The sequence below is a fragment of the Salvelinus fontinalis genome, unplaced genomic scaffold, assembly GCF_029448725.1.
Source record: "Salvelinus fontinalis isolate EN_2023a unplaced genomic scaffold, ASM2944872v1 scaffold_1490, whole genome shotgun sequence".
In the NCBI taxonomy this organism is placed as follows: Eukaryota; Metazoa; Chordata; class Actinopteri; order Salmoniformes; family Salmonidae; genus Salvelinus; species Salvelinus fontinalis.
The window spans coordinates 7,852-11,470 of NW_026601699.1; the positions used below are offsets into that span (position 1 = coordinate 7,852).

The window sequence follows — 3,619 nt, forward strand, 5'->3', positions numbered from 1 at the left end:
ATGGGATGTTTGTCCCATTTGGTGAAATCTTGTTTTGCAAGTGGACCCCACACCTCGCTGCCATAAAGTGCAATTGGTTCAATGATATATTCAATTAGTTTTAGCCAAATTGTAATAGGTATTTCAATTTGAATTTGCTTTTTAATGGCGTAGAATGCCCTGTGTGCTTTCTCTCTCAGTTCATTCACTGCCTCATTAAGGTGTCCAGTTGAGCTTATTTTTAAACCTCAGTAATTGTAGTGTGTGCAGTACTCTATATATTTAAACCTCAGTAATTGTAGTGTGTGCAGTACTCTATATATTTAAACCTAAGTTATTGTAGTGTGTACAGTACTCTATATATTTTGTACCAATTGAGAACTTTGGTCTAATTCCCAGAGATCTGGATCTTCTCTGGAAAATCATTATTTTAGTCTTTTTGGGGTTTACTGCCAGGGCCCAGGTCTGGCAGTACTGCTCTAGCAGGTCCAGGCTCTGCTGTAGGCCATGTGCTGTGGGTGACAGCAGGCATAGGTCATCTGCGAAGAGTAGGCATTTAACCTCTGAATTGTGGAGACTAACACCAGGGGCTGAGGATTTTTCCAGAATAGTGGCCAATTCGTTGATGTAAATATTGAAGAGTGCAGGGCTCAGATTACAACCCTGACGAAGGCCCCGCCCCTGGTTAAAGAATTCTGTTCTTTTCTTGCCAATTTTAATGCTGCACGTATTGCCAGTATACATTGATTTAATTATGTCATATGTTTTACCCCCTACACCACTTTCAATAACTTTGTAGAACAGTCCTGTATGCCAAATAGAATCAAATGCTTTTTGGAAGTCGATAAAGCAAGCGTATATTTTGGTATTATTTTGGTGGACATGTTTATCTATCAGGGTGTGTAGGGTGTAAATATGTTCAGTTGTGCGATGTTTTGGTATGAATCCAATTTGGCTTTTACTCAGGACATTGTTCTTATTAAGGAAGTTTAGAACTCTTACATTTATAATACTACAGAAAACCTTCCCCAGGTTACTATGTGTGTCTCTCTCCAGAGTTACAAGTCTCTCTCCAGTATCAGTGTATCTTCAGACTTACCCAGCATCGTTGTCCGTCCTCTTCAGTACTTTGGAGATGTGAGTAAGTCTGTGTCTGAACTGAGAGAGAAACTAGAAGACTTCCTTAAAGGAGAATGGACCAAGATCTCCACTACAGGTGTGTTGAAAACAATAAGAACATCAACTTTAGACCATTGAAAGTTCCCTACTAGTCATATACATGTGGAATATGGTCTGATGATAACATTCCCTCTCTCTGTCAATGTGTTTGTGTGTCTGTAGTGAATATAGTGGATGTTGTACTGCCTCCAGAGCCCAAGACCAGAGAACAGTTGTTACAATGTGAGTCTCTTTATTGTGAAGTAACTAACAGTCTCTTTTTACTGACACTCCTAACAATCCCTCTAGAAATATATAGCAATAGTAGATCTAATCAAAGACTGGGTATCTATCTGATTCCTCATATTTCTCTGATTTGATCTCTGCTGTACTCTAATCAAAGACAGGGTAGATACAGTATCTGACTTAACTTATTGTTCTGACTCCCCTCATTGGTCTCTGCTCTGCTCTTCTCCCAGATTCCTGTCAGCTCACACTGGACCCAAACACAGCACACACACTCCTCTCTCTGTCTGAAGGGAACAGAAAGGTGAAACGTACAGGCCAAGTCCAACCATATCCTGACCATCCAGACAGATTCACCAACAACTACTGTCAGGTTCTGTGTAGAGAGGGTCTGTCTGGACGCTGTTACTGGGAGGTGGAGTGGACTGGGGAGTGGGTTAAAACAGCAGTCTCATATAAAGACATCAGCAGAACAGGGACAGATAGTGGATTTGGACACAATAACAAGTCCTGGAGTTTAAAGTACTATAGTGGTGGTTATTGTTTCAGACACAATCATGTTGAGACTAAAGTATCAGGCCCTCAGTCCTCCAGAGTAGGAGTGTACCTGGATCACAAGGCAGGTACTCTGTCCTTCTACAGTGTCTCTGACACAATGACCCTCCTCCACAGAGTCCAGACCACATTCACTCAGCCCCTCTATCCTGGGTTTCATCTCAATGGTACTGCTAAGCTGATTAAACTGTAGTAGGGTCCACATAGAGACTAGTCATGCTGGTGTAGTCTATAGCTGAGCTGGTTAAACTGTAGTAGGGTCCACATAGAGACTAGTCATGCTGGTGTAGTCTATAGCTGAGCTGGTTAAACTGTAGTAGGGTCCACATAGAGACTAGTCATGCTGGTGTAGTCTATAGCTGAGCTGGTTAAACTGTAGTAGGGTCCACATAGATACTAGTCATGCTGGTGTAGTCTATAGCTGAGCTGGTTAAACTGTAGTAGGGTCCACATAGATACTAGTCATGCTGGTGAAGTCTATAGCTGAGCTGGTTAAACTGTAGTAGGGTCCACATAGATACTAGTCATGCTGGTGTAGTCTATAGCTGAGCTAGTTCCACTGTAGTAGTGTCCACATAGATACTAGTCATGCTGGTGTAGTCTATAGCTGAGCTGGTTAAACTGTAGTAGGGTCCACATAGATACTAGTCATGCTGGTGGTGATGGTCCCCAGATGTGATGATTCATTCTGCTCTTTTTTATCTACAATGATTTAACTGATTTGATCTTCAGAAGATGTTATGAATTAAAATTCAAGGTTTTCATATTTTTGTAAATGCAATGTTTTAATCTTATACATTTCCATGAATCATGATGTCTGGTGTTGATGTATATTGGTTGTCATTCAAAACCATTGATATGTTTTCTCAGTTGGTTCTCTGTCTCTATGTAATCCTCCTCAGTATCATTGATCAGCTTGTTGGTCCTAATTGATGTGTTCTCTGTCACCTGGAGCTGCATGGAAAATGGTCCAGGAACTAAAGGACAATTCAGGACTAGTCAGCCCACTACAAGCTGGAATCACTTACTTTCTACTAAACTATATGGACTGGTTTCCCAGACACATATTAATCCTAGTCCTGGACTAAAAAGTATGTTCAATGTAGATGTCCAGGAAACCGGCCCTAAATGTGTCATCTTTCATCCGCCCATACTGCTCAGTCCAGCAACATTAAACCTGTCCAGCAGGTGGTGCTATTGACCAAACAATAAAACCAGCAGATATCTTGACTTGCCACTCAGTATATCAGTAATGTTCAGAATAGTACTTTAATATCATTGGAGATTGATGGTCTTTTTAATCCACTATCCAGAGTCAGGAACAGATGAAGTTAGGTCTGCTACTGTTCAGTGATTAAATATGATTTATGGTGATGGGAAATAATAAAAAACACTAAACTTCATCTAGTAATAGTTTTCCTTTGTTATTTATTCCAAGGTGTGTCTTTAACTTGTAAATGTATTGTGTGGAGGTGAGCTAGTGGTGTGGCTGATAGAATAGAATGAAACGGGGGGAGGGGAGGAAGAGGGGAGGAGTGAAGGGCTGTTCAAGAAACCAGATGAGGAAGAGGAAGATGTTCAGGGGAATTACTGTCTCTGTTCCAAATGGTTCCCTATTCCCTACGGTGCTTCTGACCAAGTCTAAAGTAGTGTTCTACGTAGGGAAGAGGGTGTAGATTTA

The 3,619-nt window shown here is 41.0% G+C and overlaps 1 protein-coding gene across 1 annotated transcript; it reads left to right on the plus strand.

The window, feature by feature from the left end:
• Positions 1-1,002: 1,002 nt before the first annotated feature.
• On the plus strand, positions 1,003-3,341 carry LOC129849489 (stonustoxin subunit beta-like). The gene is made up of 3 exons (XM_055916317.1): positions 1,003-1,195; positions 1,321-1,380; positions 1,617-3,341. The coding sequence occupies exons 1-3, from the start codon at positions 1,018-1,020 to the stop codon at positions 2,129-2,131; spliced, it is 753 nt and encodes a 250-aa protein (XP_055772292.1). The 5' UTR covers positions 1,003-1,017; the 3' UTR covers positions 2,132-3,341.
• Positions 3,342-3,619: the final 278 nt, after the last annotated feature.